At 44.1% G+C, this 20,501-nt stretch overlaps 1 protein-coding gene across 1 annotated transcript in view; it reads left to right on the top strand.

The window, feature by feature from the left end:
• Window positions 1-2,343, top strand: part of SRBD1 (S1 RNA binding domain 1) — a 227,030-nt gene extending 224,687 nt beyond the window's left edge. Inside the window, exon 23 of the mRNA XM_073339107.2 lies at window positions 1,368-2,343. Coding sequence (XP_073195208.1) covers window positions 1,368-1,657 — 290 coding nt within the window. The 3' untranslated portion in view covers window positions 1,658-2,343. The remainder of the gene's footprint in view (window positions 1-1,367) is intronic.
• The last annotated feature ends 18,158 nt before the right edge of the window (window positions 2,344-20,501 follow it).

Genomic DNA, 20,501 nt, shown 5'->3' with positions numbered 1-20,501 from the left:
TGGAAACTTCAATGTCATTCAGGGTCTACTGATGCCACCACCAATCTGGGTAATACCTTAGGGCCTGATCCAAATGCACAGCAGTCGCACAGACTCCCATTCAGTGAGCTTTGGCTTTAGGCCTTGAACTTGTGTTTTATTTTTTAAAAGACAAAGGGGAAAACAAGTTAAAATCCCAGTCTAACTTTTGTGAAATTTAGAATCTCTCTGGTAAATTGAGTATATTACTTCTGCTAAACTAACAAGCTTAGTGCATCAGGAAGAGGAAAGACAGCTGTAGGGGAGGGCAGAAGGGCAGGTATCAAGGCTGGCACAAAAGGAAAGAGGTTTTGGTGAGGGATCAACAATTGAGAAGTAAGTAATAGGAGAAAAAAAAAGTCCTATCCATTCCCACATACTCTACTATATAGGCTTGAATACCAACATTGTGCATTTAAAAGTATATGTGTTTGCTTCTCCACTCTCATCAGTGCAAATGAGGAGTGACTCCCTTGAAGTTAGTGGAATTACACTGATGTCAAACTGGTATAAATGAGTAGAGAGCATATAGGGCCATCTCTGAGGCATGGGGGTATGAATAAGCTATTTGAGTGACTTTCCTTTTGCTTAGTGGTATCACCAGACTACCTCAACTGAGTACTCACTTTACTATGTACAATTATGTACACTAAAATATAACCGTGTGTATGATTATAAATCTGTGCTAAGAATCACCTGTAAGAGAAAACCCTTCTCCCAGGCAAATGCTTACAGGGCTTTCAGTACACTATGTAGCCATTAGTTAAAAACCCTATCAGGCAATCAATTTTTGTTGGTCTCTTGCGGTAGCCTCTTGCCATAGGTTTCACTATACCTGGTTCTCCATATAGTATAAACTGTTTTAAGTGACCAGCCAAGGGGTTAGCAAAATAGAAGAAAATCCATTGCCTGGTAGAGGTGATGCTTATATGAAAGCCAAATGAAAATGTATTGGAAATCCTGGAGCTACTTTCAGTTACCTTCGAGACTAATTTCAGAGTAACAGCCGTGTTAGTCTGTATTCGCAAAAAGAAAAGGAGTACTTGTGGCACGTTAGAGACTAACCAATTTATTTGAGCATAAGCTTTCGTGAGCTACAGCTCACTTCATCGGATGCTCACGAAAACTTATGCTCTAATAAATTTGTTAGTCTCTAAGATGCCACAAGTCCGCCTTTTCTTTTTATGGATACAGACTAACACAGCTGCTACTCTGAAAACTTTCAGTTAGTTTCCGAAAGTAGGAGGCTGCCTATTAGAGGTGATCCACAGCACAAGTTTAATTGTACTGTTGTCTTTCCAGTATCTTATTTCAGAAACTTGATTTTCATCTCTTGTTTTTTATGACAGATTTTGAGAAACCTGATTTCAAGAGAAGCATAGTTTGTCTTGAAGACTTGAGCATTGGCACTGTTCTGACTGGAAAAGTAGAGAATGCTACTCTCTTTGGAGTTTTTGTTGATATTGGTGTTGGTAAGTCAGGATTGATTCCAATTCGGAACATAACAGAAACAAAACTTTCTAAAGCCAAGAAGAGAAGAAGTCTTGGGTTGGGCCCTGGAGAAAGAGTGGAAGTTAAAGTACTCAATATTGATATCCCTCGATCAAGGATAACGTTGGACCTTCTTCGTGTTTTATGAGTTTTTCACCGCTGATAAGACTTTTATTTCTTTTTAAAAGGTTAAATGTTGTCACCAAGATTCTAAAGGTTGCAGTTCAAGCATTTACTGAGTATACTGGAAATGAAGGATTAATTCAACTTTTGAAATCTTCAGTTTCACTTTTTAATTCCAGAAGCTTTTCCAGAACTCTGTAAGCTCCCTCCCCTTAACAGTCACTTTTACACCGGCCCTGAAGTGGCTTTCACTCTCTTCTTAGGACAAACACCTTCTTTTTGCAGAATAAGTGATTTCTCAATGCGCTGCCAGACAGATCTCTACCTGTTTTCTCCTGTGCAAGATTTGCTCTCTCAATCCACCTTTGGTCTGTGCTGCTCCAGCAGACTCAGCCATGTTCTTTCATACATAAAAACACCACTTGATTGGTCTGTTTCCATGCTGTTTTCTTAAGGAGACTTAAAAGTGGACCTTTGTGGTAGCTAAAATAGAAGCTTAAAAATGCCCTCTGCTTAGACTAAAATCTGGATATAATGGTAATAGTATTATTGGATCTGAAATTTGCTGTTTTTATTTGAGCTACCGTGTAAAGTTGTTGGTTTTTTTTTATTGCTCGGGCAATTATTATATTAATTAACACAGTGAGGTACCTCTAATTTGCTCAAAAAGTTGCAAAAGCATTTTGGTTTACTTTTTTATGTACCTGTACATAATAAAAATCTTTCTGACCTATTTTTTTCAGTATACTGATTACATAAACTATCTGCACAATCCCAGGGCAATCCCTGTCCCTTCCCAACAGCCACTGTTTGTGCACTGAGACAACATTCCGCTCTAGGAAGAATAATTGTGAGGATGCGCTTGTCAGAGCATCATGTCACTTAACTGTAATTGTTTTTTCACTAGCTGAAGCTTCGGATGATAATGTCAGCAGAAGCTATGGGAATAGAGCAGGGGTCTCAAACATGCGGCCCGCGGGGTTATTTTCTGCTGCCCGCTAGCTCCCTGCAGTGCCCCTGTCCCCCCAGTATTTACCTAGAGCAGCTCCGGCACGGTGCGCACCGGGGGCAGGGCAGGCTCCCTCCCTGCCTGCCCTGCCCCTGCGCCGCTCTAGGAAGCGGCCGGGACCTGGGGGAGGGGGAGCACAGGGGTTTGTGTGTTGCTCTGGCCGCTCCTCCAGGTACCTCCCCCGAAGCTCCCATTGGCCACGGTTCCCCGTTCCCAGCCTGCCCCTGGTGTGTACTGGACTGGACCCACTCCGAACCTCTCCTGCACCCAAACTCCCTGCCCTGAGCCCCCTCCTGCACCCTACACCCCTCCTGCACCCTGACCCACCCTGCACTCTGACCCCCTGCCCTGAGCCCCCTGATGCATCCTGCACCCCTCCTGCACCTCAACCTCCTGCCCTGAGCCCCTGACACACCCTGCACCTCTCCTGCACCCCCTGGGAAGAGGTGGGGCAGGTGCGGGGCCTCACGGAAGGGTGGAGTTGGGACGGGGCCAGGACAGCGGTGGGGGGTCAGTGCTGCCCTTGGGCCAATGTACTAGTCCTCATGTGGCCCACGTGATCATTTGAATTTGAGACCCCTGGAATAGCGAGTGCTCAGTACTTCATCGAGGTGTTCAGAACCTGGTAGGATCAGGTCAGTCATAGATTCCAAGGCCAGAAGGGACCATTGTGATTTCCTGTATAACACAGGCCATAGAACTTCCCCAAAATAATTCCTAGCGCAGATCTCTCCGAAAAACATCCAATCTTGATTTAAAAATTGCCAGTGATGGAGAGTCCACCACAGCCCTTGGTACATTGTTCCTTGAAATGTCTGCTCAGAAAAAATACATAATGAAAACTAAATGACAAAGATAAAGTCTCTGGTTGTCTGATATCAACTGATCTTAATGAGGTTAGAGATTGGGAACCATGATGTAGGAGGGTAATCAATGAGCCATTCATTTAATCTATACTCTCTTCCCTGTCCCATTTTAATTTTCTGGCTGAAGTGAGTCATAATGAGTTGGATTTAACTAGTACAGAGCACATTGCAAACAGTTGTTTTTTTTTTAATGGAAATGGACTCCCAAATGAACTGGGATGACTGCCAAGACAATCTGTTCCACAGGAAGAGAGGTATAAATTACCTCCGAACTCTTCACATATAGGATAGTTCTTCAGATAAAGGTTGAGGTCATGATTAGCTGCATGGTGTGAAAAAACTAACTTTGAAGCTATCAGCACTGTAGATTAATAGAGGACCTGGTTTTACTGGTCACTCATTCTTTCACAATGAAGGGAAACTTGCACCTGAAAACATAAAATTAGTTTAAAAAACCCCCACAACACACATCCATTGAAAAAGAGGACAGATGAGTTCTTTGTAATTTATGCAAGGCAATAAATTATTGCTCTAAATTAGGGCTGTCAATTAATCACAGTTAACTCAAAAAAATTAACCGCAATGAAAAAAATTAATCGTGATAAATCGCACTTATAACAATAGAATACCAATTGAAATTTATTAAATATTTTTGGATGTTTTTCTACATTTTCAATATTGATTCCAATTACAACACAGAATACAAAGTGCACAATGCTCACTTTATATTATTATTTTTATTACAAATATATGTACTGTAAAAATGATAAAAGAAATAGTATTTTTCAATTCACCTCATAGAAGTACTGAAGTACAATCTCTTTATTGTGAAAGTGTAACTTACAAAGGCAGATATTTTTTTTTTGGTTACATAACTACACTCAACAACAAAACAGTGTAAAACTTTAGAGCCTACAAGTCCACTCAGTCCTACTTCTTATTCTGCCAATTGCTAAGACAAACAAGTTTGTTTATATTGCAAGGAGATACTGCTGCCTGCTTCTTATTTACAATGTCACCAGAAAGTGAGAACATGCGTTCACATGGCACTTTTGTAGCCAGCATTGCAAGATATTTATATGCCAGATGTGCTAAAGATTCATATGTCCCTTCATGCTTCGGCCACCATTCCAGAGGACATGCTTCCATGCTGATGATGCTCATTAAAAAAATAATGTGTCAATAAAATTTGTGACTATACTCCTTGGGGGGAGAATTGTATGTCTCCTGCTCTGTTTTACCCACATTCTGCCATATATTTCATGTTATAGCAGTCTCAGATGATGACCCAGCACGCTTGTTTTAAGAACACTTTCACAGCAGATTTGACTAAACGCGAAGAAGGTAGCAATGTTAGATTTCTAAAAAAAGCAACAGCATTTGACCCAAGGCTTAAGAATCAGAAATGCCTTCCAAAATCTAAGAGGGACGTGGTGTGGAGCATGTTTTTAGAAGTCTTAAAAGAGCAACACTGTGATGCTATAACTACAGAACCCAAACCACCAAAAAAGAAAATCAACCTTCTGCTGGTGGCATCTGACTCAGATGATGAAAATGAACATGCATCAGTCCACACTGCTTTGGATCGTTATCAGGCAGAACCTATCATCAGCATGGAAGCATGTTCTCTGGAATGGTGGCTGAAGCATGAAGGGACACATGACTCTTTAGCACATCTGGCATGTAAATGTCGTGCAACACCAGCTACAACAGTGACATGTGAATGCCTGTTCTCACTTTCAGCTGACATCGTAAACAAGAAGCAGGCAGCATTATCTCCTGCAAATTGTAACCAAACTTGTTTGTCTGAGTGATTGGCTGACCAAGAAGTAGGACTGAGTGGACTTGTAGGCTCTAAAGTTTTCCATTGCTTTATTTTTAATGCAGTGGGGGTTTTTTTTGTTTTTTTTTTTTTACATAATTCTATATTTATAAGTTCAACTTTCATGGTAAAGAGATTGCACTGCAGTACTTGTATGAGGTGAATTGAAAAATACAATTTTTTTTGTTTTTTACAGTGTAAATATTTGTAATAAAATAAATATAAAGTGAGCACTGTACACTTTGTATTCTGTATTGTAATTGAAATTAATATATTTGAAAATGTAGTAAACATCCAAAAATATTTCAAATAAATGGTATTCTGTTGTTGTTTAACAGCGCAATTAATCATGATTATTTTTTTAAATCTCTTGACAGCCTTAATCTAAATGCTTCAAAACTGTGTACAGAAAGTTTCTAAAGTACTAATAATTATTGGCATCAAATTCAGTAAAATCTAACATTCTGAAATGACTCCTGAAGAAAGACAAAGAGCTCTGTGACTCACATTTAGAAAGAATGCTATTTAAGGAATTGAGCAAAAAAATTAACCCTGGAGATGTATGAATGTATACCACCCTTATCAGGAGAAGGAGAGTAAAAAACACCTAGATAGTTCAGTGAAAGTTTGTTACTTAAATGTTAGTTCTCCCAAACTGTTGTGTGGATCTCTGAATACAGTCTAATACTGTCAGACAACTAGGGCTCCTCCCTTAGAAAAGTCTTGCTCAATTTCCATACTTTATAAGATAAAATTTTGTAAAGCAAGATGTTTGTAATAAAATGCAAAGATTCCATTTTTGTAGGTCATCTTGCCATTACAAAGGCTAGAGAAAATGAATTAATGAAAGTTAGTTCATGTTCCAGTGGATTCATTTGAAGATGAAAAGAAGCATTGGATATATGCATATGTAGATATGATTTTTAAATATATTTCTAATCAATCTTGCAAAATATTCGTGACAATTTACCAGCCCAGACACTCTATATTTACCCACTCTTGCCATGACTAGAAAATAAACACATTTAACTTGCCCAAGAAACATTACTTGCTACATGCATGTGAGTGAATAGAACAGTGCAAGGTTGGGCTAACCTAACCCTTCTATCTTTCTAACTGGATATTTTCCACTGTAGAGTGCCATGCCACTGTGGAGCAGTATTAAAAGGTGACTGGATAAATATTTTTGGAATCTATTCTTCAAGGGAAAAAAGCGAGAGAAACCTTAATGTGGTGTTGCATGAAAAAAAGAGTTTATCAGCATGCGATGGCCACACTGCTCAGAAGTGATTAGTTATGCAGGTTATCTCAAGCTGGCATGCAGGGCAATGGGATAACAGAGTTAAGGTTGTAATATTTTTATCTATGGAAAAACTGTTATGATTCGGGGCATAATCTTGCTCACCCTGGGTCTCATGGTGGTGTCACAAGGGTGTTGGAGTCCATGTCTTGTGGTGGAAAGAAGGATGAAAACTTTCTCTGATAGGTTAAATTAACTGTGGGAAAGAGAGACTGAGACTTCTTGGAGGAGTAGAATTCCAGGGCAAGTCCTAAGAAAATGAGTTAGTGAGCTGAAAAGCAGGTAAGTTGGTCAGAAGTGTGTGATAAACTTTAATCATGTGATAAACTTGTCACATAGATATCATCTCCGCTGATTTTTTTGTGGGTGTGTATACATATATGTGCACAACACCACAAAAATGCATGTTAACTTTGGGTTGAGGTTGCTAGACTACATATACCACCAGTGCAAACCAAGGAAATACACAAAGTCATTGATCGTACGTGTAAACTCCTTTAATCAGTTCTCCTGCTCAGACCCAAATACGTCCCTTTCACAGCTCACATATGTTGACACTCCTCCTCAGCAAATAACATGGACAGTTCTACGAGGCTAATCTGTCTCTGACCCCTTTGAGTTAGGCATTCATTTGTCCAGTTCTCACAAATACCCACCTTTCCGTCTGATATTGAATTGGTGCCTTTTCTTCACTACTGATTTGCCTTCACAAACAATGTCTACAAAGCCAAGTTGCCTGTAAAGATTTTCTGGATTTCTGTTTTAATACAGAATGTATTATTGCAAGTTGTAAGGGCCTGACATTTCTTTCCTCCACCAAAGTATTTTTAAGTTCAAACTACAAATGTCAATAGTTATCACCAAGTGCGAAGCGATATGTGATGCACAAGTCTTTGTGCTAGTGGTGGAAGAGGATATCAAGAGATGGCACTTGTGTTGTATAGTCTTTCCATGTATGTCTGTCTTGGATCCATCTCCCTTTGAAGTGGGCTTGTAAGTGGGCAAAACTCCCATCTTAACGGTTGATCACAAATGTGAATGGGCAACAGTCATGTAATGAACATCAAACATCTTTGTTAATGGCAAGATTCCTAACCACAAATGTCCAAACAGCTGTTGGCACAGAGATTATGAACTATTTAAGAGAATGTGGCATCATTTAATCTCCCAGCTCTGTGCTGTATTAACTTCCAAAACTAAAAAAATAACTTCTGTGGCCATACAGGGGGTATTTTGGAGGTTCTGAAATCATTGTTGGATGGGGAAGGAGAGTGCGTCCTTCTAAAAGTCTTACTACATTTTGTCTGTCCAAGTCAGAGTCCTGGTCAAAATGCTGCAAAAGTCAACAGTTTGAAACCCTGTTTTTCAGACTTCTTCAGGCCTTTGACCTGTTCATATAATACTTCTGCTTCTGAATAAGCCTTGTTAATGTGAAAGTGCTTTACGGGACACTCGCTAGTGATTCTGTCTATCATTGTTGATAGGGTAAATGCAAAAAAACCCCAAGCCCCCAAAAAACTAGTTCAAAGCAGAAGAGAATATTCGTTTGGCCTGAAATTTACACTTTCAAACACTGACAAATATTACTATTTGCTTCTATCTGTATATGGAGGTCTATTTTAAGTCAGAATTTTATATAGAACCAATCCCTGTAGTAGCTAATCACTTTTCTTCTTCGAGTGCTTGCTCATGTCAATTGCATTTTAGGTGTGCCCATGAGCACAGTTGTCAGAGATTTCTGCCTTAGAGGTATCTGTAGGGCTGTTTGTGGTGCCCCCTGGAGTGCCCGCCGGCCCTGCGCCCTCTCAGTTCCTTCTTACCGCCCGTGACAGTTGGTTGGAGCACCTTGCCTTGCAAGAGCAGCAGCAGTTATCCATTGACTGGTTTATTGGTTGTTGTACATAGTTTCATAGATAGTTAGTTGATAGTGTTAGTCAAGAGGGGACTTTGCCCCACTCCCTGGTTCAAGCTATGTGCGTCATGCAGCAAGCCGATGCCAATCAGTGATCCGCACGACAGCTGTCTTAAGTGTCTGGTTGAAGGCCATAGGAAAGACAGGTGCTGCATCTGTAAGAACTTTCACTAACGGACCCAGAAAGAGCAGGCTACCCAATTGAGGGCGTTATTAATGGAGGTGGCTCTTCGTCTGGTGTCAGAACCCTCCACCACGTCACCCATGCCCTGCACTTCGGCCTTGCACCATTCTGTTTCACCTGCGCTGAAGAAGAGGCTGAAGAAAAGAAGACCCCCCCCCTCAGCACTGAAAGAGAGAGGGGCCTCGGGCATAGGACCTGTGTCAGGCCATGCGCCCACTATGGAGCTTCATAAGGGTACTGCAGAGGTTGGGCCCACCAGCTCCACCAAGGACCCTCCCCCAACTCTGGGCAGCGGCAGGGGTTCCCAGCCAGTTATGAGGCCTTTGGTACTCAAAGAGGTCCCACCGGCTAAGGGACAAGGCCGACCGGCCCTGCAGGTGCCATGCCAGGTGACCAATATGGCTCCGCTTGTAGCACTGAAAGGGAAAGCCACCAGGTGCTGCAGCATAGACTGATGGGACCCCCTGGGGACCCAGCACTGCAGCCAAGGTTGCTAGCCAGAAGGCCTAGATCTCTCACAAGATCCCCTCCTACTAGGCAAGGGACTCTGGACTCGTAGCGCCGCTCTCTGTACCACCAATACCGACAGCATTCTGGCCATAGGTCGCCTAGATGCCAAACACCCTCTCCCAGAAGGTCTCCTTGTCATTGGTCTCTATCCCAGAGGGCTTGTTCGGGATCTCGGTGTCTTTCGTGCTCGCCCCAGTACCGTTCCTCCAACAGGCAGTGCTACTTCCCGTCCACCCGTTGATTGCCTACTAGGGTTGGTAGGCAGACCCAGGCCACAATAGTCCCGCTGTGGTCACCAGAGGGACAGTGGTCAGGGTCAGACTGTGATTTTAGCCCATCGCCTAGACAGGGCAACTCCCCTCCGATGCGGGAAAGTAAAGTGGCTCCAGCCAAGGTGCCGATGCAGCAGGGGCCTCGACACCCACCTCCCCCCCACCCTCTATTGGCCATACTGGAACCCGGGGGGGGCGGGGTGCTGGTAATGCTGGTTCAGTACTCCCAGCCCTCCCTGGCTGCATAGGACAAACCAACCAAGGTACAGCCATTGCCACAATCGGAACAAGGTACCAAGGAGGAAGCAGAGCCCATGCACCATACCTCAGCACCCAGAGAACCCTCCCCTGACAAGGGAGGAGATGACGCCATCCCTCAGGTGACACAGTCATCCTCTTCATCCCCGGATGAGGCAGTGGCTGAACCCTCCCACACCAGCAGTCCCCTGGTCGATTTTAAGGAGCACCAGGCCCTCCTAAAACGAGTGGCTGAAAATCTTGATCTGCAGATTTAGGTCACTGAGGAGGCAGATGACCTCTTCAATGTCATCTCGACCACCGCACTGACAAAAATTGCATTGCCCGTCCACCCAGGGGGTGCTCAAAATAGCCAAATCGGTGTGGCAAACCCCCTCATCTATTCTGCCAATCTCAAGGAAAGCAGAAAAGAAATACTATGTCCCTGCAAAGGTCTTTGAGTATCTGTATACTCATCCCCCCGTGGCATCATTGGTCGTGTCTGTGGTGAACAAAAGGGACATGCAGGGCCACCCCAGCGGAATGCCAAAAAATAAGGAGGCCAAAAGACTCTACTTATTCAGCAGGAAAGTTTATTCGACGGCCAGCTTCAAGTTATATGGAACGTTATAACATTAATATGTGGGACTCACTTAATAAGTTCACCGAGGCCCTCCCACAGGATCGTGCCAGGAGTTCGCCACATTGGTGAGCGAAGGCACGGTGGTGGCCCAGGGAGTGTTTCAGATGTCCTGGGATGGGACAGACTCGGCTGCCAGGGTGATCCTGTTGGCAGTGGCCATGAGACGTAGCTCCTGATTGCAGACTTCTGGCCTGTCCCAGGAGATGCAGCCCACAATCCAGGACTTGCCATTGAGGGTTCAGGACTCTTTTATGAGCTAATTGACTCTAGCTTCCATGGGCTCAAGTCAGGGAGGCCAGAAGCAGTCATTTTGAGGGTGTGCTCGAGGATGGTGCCCAAGCCAATGTACTGGATCCAAACCTTCCTTTCCTCAACCACCTCCACCCCTTTTGGTTGGCCTGGTCCCATGTCACCTCAGACCACTGGGTGCTAGATACGGTTTCTTTGGGTTACACCCTGCAGTTTATAGCCAACCATCCCTCCCACCCACCTTCCTCGTCCCTCTTCAGGGATCCTTCTCAGAGAAACTCCTTGTTCAGGAGGTTGAAAACCTTCTGCACCTGGGGGCAGTAGAAAAGATTCCTCGGAACATGGAAGAAAGAGGATTCTACTTCCGCTACTTCCTAATTCCGAAGGCAAAAAGGGGTCTCAGACCCATCCTAGACCTGCGTCGCCTCAACAAGTCTCTCAAGGAGTTAAAGTTTTTTGCATGGTCTCCCTGACCTCCATCATCCCCTCCCTGGATCCGGGAGACTGGTATGCCACCCTTGATTTAAAAGATGCATACTTCCATATTTCCGTCTTCCTCTGCTTCATATTGGGCCAGTGCCATTTCCAGTTCATGGTGATGCCTTTGGTCTCTCGTCAGCCCTGAGAGTATTCACAAAGTGTATAGCCCCAGTGGCCGCTTACCTGAGATGTCGGGGGGGTCCAAATATACCCATACCTCGATGACTGGTTGATAAGGGGCCAGTCTCCACATCAGGTGCGGAGACATCTCTACCTGGTTTGTTCCACTTGTTGCGACCTGGGGTTCATAATAAATGAGAAAAAGTCAACCATAACCCCAGTACAACTAATAGAATTAATCGGCGCGGTCCTCAATTCCACTCGGGCCTGGGCCCTCCTCCCTGAGACTCATTCCCAGCCATGGCAGACCTCATCACAGACTGGTGGGCCCACCCGCTCACCACCATCCACACATACCTGAGACTGTTGGGTCACATGGCAGCATGTACTGATATGGTTAGGCATGCATGACTCCGCCTCAGACCTCTTCAGGCATGGCTGGTGTCAGTCTGTGTCCCCAACTGGCACAGCATGGACCGGGTGGTCAGGATTCCGGACAGCGAACTGTCCCTCGTCTGGTGTCAAGATCCCACATCAGTGTTGGAAGGAGTTCCCTTTGTGATGTCTCAGACCTGGGCTAGGAAGCCCACCTGGGCACTCTTGGAACTCAAGGTTGTTGGTCCAGTTGCAATCATTCCCTGCATATCAATGTCATGGAACTCAGAGTGGTTCGGCTTGCCTGCCAAGCCTTTCAACCTCATATACAATACAGGTTATGGGTCCTGATGGACAACACAGCTACAGTCTTCTATATCAACAGGCAGGCCGGAGCCAGGTCATCTGGCCTTTATTTGTAAACTAACCTGGTGTCTGAAGTAGATCACCACCTGACCAAAGAGTACATCAATCCAGGGAAAACCATGTGGGGGGAAGGTATGCATTTTTATGGCTATTCAACACTGTATTATCATGCTCAATAGCAATCACATGTCCCACACACACACACCCCTTATCTTCATTGACAAAACCATCTGCATCCTAGGGACCTGCTTGGAATTCCCATTGCTACTGGATATCCAAATAGTTACAGCTGCTAAAGTCACTTTCCACCTTTGAGCACTGATCACACAGGTTGATGAGAGCATGCTTTGTCAAGGAGTGCCCCAACCCATTGAATACTGGATTAAGTTCAAGGTCCTGAAAATTATCTTCAGAGCATTCAGTGAGTTGTATGTAGTCTTATCATTGGGGCCAGCTCTTTAATAATAGCCAGAGCCCTCTACCCATTCATGTAAAGGAAAGGGGAAAAGGGAAACAATCTACGTTTAGATTTCCGCACTGGAGTTTAGTATTTGTCAGGTGCTAATACACACATTGATGAGGACAACATAGATAGAAACAAGCCGTGCTGATGCTTATTCTATTAGCGCAACAAATAAAATCACTGAACCCATGTTTGCAAACAAAACCATCAAAGTTGACTAATTTAGTGTTTACTCTTCCTTTGTTCTCTGATTCAGCTTGAGTGGTTTTTCTTTATTTTATCCAGATTCTATTTTCCTATATCGTCCTAAAAAAATAGCTTTCTCTTTGTATTCTGGTGAGGAAGAGACTTTCAGCCTCTGTAGAGACCTGCCTAACAAGAATAAGTATTTTACCCCTAGCTTTTCTTCCTGGCTTAATGTCTGGAAATAGGATTGTACAATTATCTTCAAAATCAATTTCCTTCTTAAGTTTTGTGACTTTCAGGTTTCTGACATCAGTGTAATATGATTTTCCACCGTCTTTGTGATCCAAAAAAGAATTCTATCCCTGTTTTTTTTCCCCCCAATAAAAATCAGGTACTCTTTCATAGTGAGGTCCAAGCTGTGAGATAAAATCCCACCACCTCTGATGTTCACTCTTATACAGAGTTTCCAGCCTTTAAACTTTCCTTGCTGTTACTGATTTCACTTAAAAGCTGCACTCTACAGTCCTTGAGTGGGAGGGTTAAATAAAAGACTTCAGGGCTCACTAAATCTCTTACCTCTTAGCCAGGAGTTGTAGATTCCACATAAGACTCCAACTCATTGTTTGATCTTAGCTGCCAATCTACCTTCAGCGTCCCTCTTCAGTCAAAGATTGCTGAAATTTGCATTCTTCTTCCTTCAGTATGAAGAGCCACAAGAAGAACTTCTAAACATTTCCCATGCTTCAGAAGTTAGAAGAGAGAAATACTTTGGCCAAGCAAGATGGCACTTGTAGTCCTGGCTGTGATGATACAAATCAAGAATTTAAAAGAAGCCATTTGTTTTGGTTTTATTCTTTCCCCGAGGCAGATTTAGACAGCTTATATCAATTTTCCAGAAGCTTGTCATCCTCAGGGATGATTTAGTATGCAGTTAAACATAATAAAATCAACAGGAAAACAAATAAAATAGAATTTTCATGAGGAGCACACAGTTGGAGCAGCCAGTCCATATGGCACAGGGACATGACAATTTCTTTCAGGCTTTGTATTTTACGTGGGGCACATGTACTAAAAAATATTATCCAATGAATGCAAATTTGCATGGTGATGTACGGTAAGGTGGGTACAGTAAGGAAAACATTGATACAATGTCTAAAGGGCTTAGGCTGATGAGCATTTGGAAGATAGTAGGTGGTGGAGATGCTCACTCCTATCGGGATTGTTTAGTCTGTTTGAGTGTAGTGCTTTATTTGTGTGTGTGGCTATTTCTCTTGAGTTATTAATTCAGCAAGCCACCCTCCCACACACAAAAATGGTCAAAGTTTTATTTTCTCCTTATGCTACAGATTGCTTTATTGTTCTAGTTGACTGTACATTATTAAATGAAAACTGTTTTAATATGTGATCAGTTAAGCTGGAATTCCTGTCCTGCATTCCATCTGCTATGGGGCACCCTCTTATCTCATCATCAGTCATGTTTCTAGTAAAGACTCTGCCTTTATTTGTGGTTGAGCAGTGGATTTTTTTGGTATGAGACTCACAATGAGGTATATGGAGTAAAGTCATTATTTTATGTTGTTTAAAATCAGCAGAGTAAGTGTGTTTGTGGGTCTTTTTAGAAACTGAATGTGAGTGACATCTTAGGAAAGTATTTTTACCCCCATATTAAATAGTCTGGCAGAAAAAGGAAACCACCATACACTTCAGACCATATATCACACTGTCACTCTGCCCTTGTGTGTGTGTGGAGGGGTAGGTGGTGCTGGAAAGCTGGTCAGACCCTGGAGACAGTGTTACAGTGTTGGTGTATGCTGACTGTGCTAGTAGTGAAGTCCATGGCCCTGATTCTCCATCACGCTTTCACCTTGTGTTGTCGTTTACATCAGTGCAAAGTGGGTATGAGATGGTCACATTTCTCCTTTGCATTGCAGTCGTGTAAATATCCTGCACCTTGTGTGGTCAGTGGAGGAATAGGCCCCTTGTCCTTAGATGGAGGAGCACAGGGAAATACTGATAGAGGGCTTAACTTCTCATTTCCTTGCTTTTGTAATAGGTATAGTGTGAGTAACTAGACTGAACTGATACACAGTGTAATGTTTTTGTGTATGAACTTGCAACTGCCATTTGTAACACAGATGCACCATTTATAGACATAATATTAGATCATGGGCTGCTCCTGGATGCGCAGATTGTAACCGTGGCCAAGAACACTTTTACCCACCTGCGCCTGGTGCGAAAAGTAGGATCTTCTCTCTGAAGCAGGCCTTACCACGGTTATCCAGGTCCCTGTCACCTGGAGACACCGCAGGGTCCTCTGCCAGGGGATATGTACTGAGTCAAGCTGCAGCTAGCGCAGAATGTGGTTACCTGCTTACTATGTGAAGTTTCACACCAGGAGCACATCACACAAGTGAAACCTGGGAAATGGCCTCTCCCTCTGCCATGCTGTGCCATTGAGATCAGCAGAGGCAGTCAAGCTGAAGCCCCCTCAGTACAAACAGGAGCAAATTGCCAGAAGGATGTTCTGAGTGGCCCTTCATGTTGGAGTTGGTTCTACCTTCAGCTGGTCCAAGGTAACCCAAATGTGTTCACCGTCAGGGCATGCTGCAAGGCCTCTATGTATTCCCTGGCCATTGGGCAAGGGGCCGGCTGGCGGAAGTTGTTAACTAGGTCTCCTGTGATGGTGTATTGTTTATATTGTTGGATGCAGATGAGATGGGAGGCCACCCAGGGTGACACTGCTGTGGAAGTTAATTATGGAAGGGTGCCCAGAGCACGGCATGGGCACCTTTTTATGTGTTGTAAGCCTAAATAAATAAATTAAAAGTATTAAAATGGAAAAAATTGTGGCTGACAGCTGGAAATTCTCCTGGAGACGTGCGTGCTACAGCAGCTGTTATCAGAAGTGGAATGGGTTGCTGGAGCCAGAGCGTCCCTCCCTATTCCTTCCTCTTTTCCATGACTGTTGCAATGCTGGCACAGAACAATGGCTCCTCTCTTCAGCCATTGTAGTTGGATGCTGCTCAGAGGAGCCTGAGCTCTCCCTGCGTGTAGACCTGTGCAGGGCCAGCCGCAATCTAGCCCTTCCTGCAGGCCAGAACAAAAGTACCATACCCACCTCTGTTTGGTCGGAGCACCTCTTTCCCTTGCCTAGCAAGTGGTTAGCGGTTTCTCCTTTGATGCGTGCATTAGTGCTTTGTAAATAGTTTTGTTGACAGTAGTTATTTAGTGAAGTAGTTAGTAAGTTAAGGTCCTGGTGAGAACTTTGCCCCAGGCAGGGCATGCCCCAGTCTCCAGGTTTTAAGTCCAGTGTTGACTGTAACAGGCCTATGCCTGTGAGTGGCCCCCATAGCAGCTGGCTGAAGTGCTTGGGAGAATCACATGTAAAAGAGAAGTGTCGCATCTGTAAGAACTTTCATCCGAGAACACAAAAGGAACGTGACATCAGTTTGAGGCCCTCCTCATGGAGGCTGCTCGCTGCCCAGCCTTGGAGCCGTCCTGGCCGGACTTGACTCCCAGTACTTCGGCCTTGATGCGCAGTGCACCTCCGGCACCAGGTTATACCTGGCACCACTCCCCTTGTCTAGTGCCTAAGAAAAAATCGAAGAAGCGTGATCTGGCACCGAGCATGAAAGACCCAAGGGGCAACAGGTAAAAGACCCTGACTGGGCCACCCACATGCCACAGAACAACATGGCGGTGCCCCCCCAAGGGATCCACAATTGACTCCAGGAAGTGGTAGGGGTCCCAGACACTTGGCGGAGCCACCACCTTCGCAGGCCCTCCCAGCACCCAGAGAGCAAAGGCCTCTCCTAGCGCAGCTGGCACCGCATGTTGCAAAGACCCCAGTAAAAGCTCCCTATAAGGGCAAGCCAGCCGTAGCAACCTCCCAGAGAGTGAGCGAATGGCTCTGGTCCCTGGAGACAAGGCAGCACTCTCTGTTGCCACGCCCCAGATCCCCACGTCAACCCAGGTTGTCAGTTTGCCGCTTCAGATCACCTGCACCATGCTCCTGGTCTCCACCCTCTTGATGAGGTTGACCCAGAGGGAGATGCTGGTCACCATATGGCCAGCACCGGTTATCCTCCCGCCAACTGTCTCCTCAAAGTAGGTCGCCAACACCTAGACCGTGCGAACATTCCCCAAAGTGGTACTGATCCCCACGCACCCGGTACTGATGTGCATATTCAAGGCATCATTCTCCTACAGTGATGGTTAGCCGCCAGACTCAGGCATCGACAGCCCCACCGTGTTCACCGGAAGGGGATTTCTCTGGCCTGGGAAGCAAGTTCAGCCCCTCACGGAGGCAGCACCCATGCAACAGGGCACCTGAAGCGGCATCCACCTGTGCGATACCGTCCTGGCAGTAGGGCAAAATGGCCCTACTCGAGTGCCTGAGGCATGCCGTTTATGCTGATGCCTCCTTTCCACCAATCATTGGTCACCGCTTCAGAAAAGCAACAGATGGCACCGGCAGCAGGATTGGTGCGCAAAATGCAATTGGATGCTGGGGTTGAGGAACAAGTGCCCACCCCAAAACCTCCTTCCCCCATGGGGGATGAAGCCCCGGGTCCTTTCCCAGTGGTCCAGTCATCCTCATCTTCTCCAATTGAGGTTGTTGTGGGGTCCTCCCATGTTAGCCCACGGGATAATTTTAAGGAGCACAACGTCCTGTTCTGAAGGATGGCCACAAACTTAACCCTAGAGGTGGCGGTGATGGTGGAACAATCGGGTACCTTGTTTAATGTGCTCTGTGAATCAACCCCCGTATATGTCGTGCTCCCGGTGGCACAATGTGGTCCTAAAGATTGCCAAAGCCCTCTGGCAATCCCACCCACCTGCAAGAGGGCTGAAAACAAGTATTTTGTCCCAGCCAAGGGGTTTGAATACTTGTACACCCACCCTCCCTTGGGGTGGTTGGTTGTTTCAGCAGCCAACAAGGAAGACAGACAGAGGCAATCCAGTTCTACCCCCAAAAATAAAGAAGCCATGAGGCTGGATCTTTTTGAAAGGAAAATTTATTCCACGGCCAGCCTTCAATTCAGGGTTGCAAGCCACCAGGCTCTTTTGGGGAGATATAACTTTAACTTATGGGACTCCCTCAGTAAGTTCAAGAACTCCCTGCCCCGCAACTCGGCCCAAGAACTCAGGGCCCTTCTTGAGGAGGGTACTATAGCGGCATGATGCTCCCTCCAAATGGAGTGGGACGTAGCTGATTCGGCAGCCAGGGTGGTCACTTCAGCAGTGGTCATGAGGCGCAGTTCCTGGCTTCAGCCTGCGGGCCTATCACAGGAGATGCAGTCCTCAATCTAGGGCCTCATGTTTGATGGGGTTGGACTCTTTGCAGAGCAGATGGATGCGAGACTGCATGGGCGGAAGGACACTCAGGCCACCCTCCTCTTTCTGAGTCTGCATATGCCTCAGTTGGCGAGGAAGTAGTGCCAGCCACCCCCTACCGCCAAGGCCTTGGCACCCTCATAGAATCATAGAATATCAGGGTTGGAAGGGACCTCAGGATGACATCTAGTTCAACCCCTTTTCAAAGCAGGATCAATCCCCAATTTTTGCCCCAATCCCTAAATGGCCCCCTCAAGGATTGAACTCATAACCCTGGGTTTAGCAGGCCAATGCTCAAACCACTGAGCTATCCCTCCCCCTGGTCTTCAAGGAGAAGGGATAGGGACGCGAGTTTTAGTCATTGCTGCCCTTCCTCCTCCTGCTCACCTGCCCAACCCAGCCCAGCGAAACATCACGGGGGCCAGAAGCACTTGTTTTGAGGGTGTCCTTGAGAGCGACACCCCAGTCAACCCCCCTGGATACGCCCCATTCTTTCCTCAACCCAGCTTGAGAGGTGTCTTGTTTGAAGAATCTTGTCTCTTTATGAAAAGGAAGTAGGGGGTTGAGGGGTCTTTTGGAAAACCTTGCTCTTCAATTTGAGAATCTTATCTGCATAGTAAACAATATCCTAATGCATTGAGTCCTCATTAAAGAGAACCAGACTGAGACATTGTTGTGTGTCATTTCAGGCTAAGATGCATTTCAATATTTTCATGATATCGAGTCACTTGGCAGATTGGTATATACCAGTGGTGCAGAGTATAGAATAATTAGCCATTCAGGGTTGTTTCTCATAACTTAAAGGAGATCAAAGCTTTGCCATTTATAATAATGTGGGACAAAACGTCCTTAAAGATAGCAAGCTAGCTTTGCATTGGTAATAAATAATTTCAGCATTTCACAGTGCTTCAGATATAGGGGCAGATTATTTAGCTTCTTATCTGACAATAATGTAAACTGTAATCACAGCTGAAAACAATTATTCATTATACCAATCATGGAGCAAAACTAAAAGTATAAATATCATGCCATCTTTGTTCTATTATCATTTCATTTCTGTTTGTAAACAAAGTGTCTTCATATGCCAATCCATTTTTGTATATTTTTGACTGATTGCTGGCAAGGTAAATATTTCTAGAAATGGACATGCAACAAACAGACCATCAGGAGTTCTGAAACTTTTTTTTTTTTGGTGGTTTTAAAAGTAGGATGTTTGTGGTGAGTTCAGTCAACAGATCCTTGTCCTATGATTAAACTATGCGATCTTTGTTCTGTTCAGGGTCTATTCTACTGAGGGTGCAGATTTATTGATTTATATTAATGCAGAATACATAAAAGGGTTAACTTTCTTTCTTTTCTTTGAATGAGTCACTTATTTAGACAGTTAATTACATGAAATTGCACCTTAACATCATCCATTCCTAACTCTCTGGGTGACTTTTCTGAAACTTTTTTTTTAATATTCCCAATAGTTTCAGTGTTGCTTGTAAAATTCCAGCTGTTGCACGCAACCCATAACAGCACCCTAAGGAAGAAAAATTCATCTTACCAGGAAAACCAAAACAAAAAACAGTCCCATGACACACAAATGCATAAGGATGTTTGAGGTTATGCCGTGGCTTTTTCTATATCCTATAGAAACTTCTTTTTAAAGGCACACGTTAGGTAGCAGCACTTTGCTCAAAATAAATGTTCAAATAGCTGTTGTCAAATAGAATAGGAAAATTTTAGTCAGTAAAATGTTATCAGTGGAACAGAGATTGCTCTGCTTCTCATGCCTGGTATACATTGCTTTGTCCAACAAACTTGCCCCAGCAGGCTTTCAATTGTGGTCTCTCTAAAGACCCTCCCAGCTGCAAGAACTGATTGACGGACTCTGTAGGCAGATGCACTTGCCAGACTCCAATAAAGACAGGCCTTGGGAAAATATAAGGCAATTATTGATGGGCAACAATCCACTAATCAGACAATTTCAAAATTAATCCCATATTCCCTTACTGTATTAGCTCTCTTACTTGTTTGTATTTATACAGCAAATTCATGACTTCAGTGAATACTCTCCCCTCCAGCCCAATTATGTCTCTCTGAGGGTATTAAATTAAAAAAGAAGAAATATTGAAAGTGGCTTGCAATTAGTTTCTTTAAAGGGGTGTAGGCACTTTCAGGCTGTGATTCATAATGTAATGTATGATAATAAAAGTAAACAACATTTTTTCATAATCTTAGGAGGACAAGTATTCTTAATATGCCTTGTTATAAAATGGTCCATTTATAATGAGAAGGAAAAAGTGATTTGATTTTGGAGTTTAATTACATTTTCATAAAATTCTTCTCAAGTATCTGACAAGCCCACAGTGTCTCAAAATAACATAAATAATTTTTACTGCATTTCAATCTGTCTTTTCTTTCCACCATTTATTGTGATCACTTTATAAAAATAGAACCACATTCAGTTTGATAATAAACTGACTCTTAGAAAAGGACTGATCTGAAAAGATAAATTTTCCACATAAAATGCAATGTAAAGTAAACGTTGTA

This window comes from Lepidochelys kempii, chromosome 3, assembly GCF_965140285.1.
Source record: "Lepidochelys kempii isolate rLepKem1 chromosome 3, rLepKem1.hap1, whole genome shotgun sequence".
NCBI classification, from domain to species: domain Eukaryota; kingdom Metazoa; phylum Chordata; order Testudines; family Cheloniidae; genus Lepidochelys; species Lepidochelys kempii.
Note: the sequence above shows the minus strand (reverse complement) of the source record. Positions and strands in the feature narration are given on the sequence as shown.